Raw genomic sequence first — 677 nt, forward strand, 5'->3', positions numbered from 1 at the left:
CAGAAGAGACTGAAGAAGGAAGCTAAGAAGAAAGCACTTGCTAACGGCAAGGATGCTTCTTCTAAGACGTCCAAGAGCCATTCTTCTGATGAGGATATTAGCCCCAAGCATGAAGAGAATGTGCTGGATGTGGATGAGGATGAAAACGACGATGATGATGGTGTCCAGTGGCAAACCGATACTTCCAGAGAAGCTGCTGAGAAAAGAATGAAAGAACAGTTGAGTGCTGTAACTGCGGAGATGGTGATACTCTGTCCAAGGGAAGCAATAGAGAAAAAGGCCCCCATAAGCAAATCTAACGGGGATGTTGTGAATGCTGAGAATCCTCCACAAGAGGAGAAGAATCTCGTGCAGGAGATGAAAGAGTATCTGAAGAAAGGCTCACCGATTAGCGAGCTCAAAAGTTTCATCTCATCTCTCTCTGAGCCTCCACAGGATGTCATGGACGCACTCTTCAATGCCCTCTTTGACGGCGTGGGAAAAGGATTCGCTAAAGAAGTGACTAAGAAGAAGAATTACTTAGCGGCTGCAGCAGCAACAACACAAGAAGATGGATCACAGATGCATCTGCTCAACTCAATCGGAACATTCTGTGGAAAGAATGGAAACGAAGAAGCAGTGAAAGAGGTTGCTCTGGTTCTAAAAGCACTGTACGACCAAGACATCATTGAGGAAGA

At 45.6% G+C, this 677-nt stretch overlaps 1 protein-coding gene across 1 annotated transcript; it reads left to right on the forward strand.

Moving 5' to 3' along the window:
* Window positions 1–8: 8 nt before the first annotated feature.
* On the forward strand, window positions 9–618 carry LOC104774634 (probable eukaryotic translation initiation factor 5-2; the record flags this gene model as incomplete). Its single annotated transcript, XM_010499164.2, is given in 1 exon segment — window positions 9–618. A coding segment is annotated over 1 exon segment (411 nt), but the record flags the coding sequence as incomplete, so codon positions are not given.
* Window positions 619–677: the final 59 nt, after the last annotated feature.

This window comes from Camelina sativa, unplaced genomic scaffold (assembly GCF_000633955.1).
Source record: "Camelina sativa cultivar DH55 unplaced genomic scaffold, Cs unpScaffold04193, whole genome shotgun sequence".
NCBI classification, from domain to species: domain Eukaryota; kingdom Viridiplantae; phylum Streptophyta; class Magnoliopsida; order Brassicales; family Brassicaceae; genus Camelina; species Camelina sativa.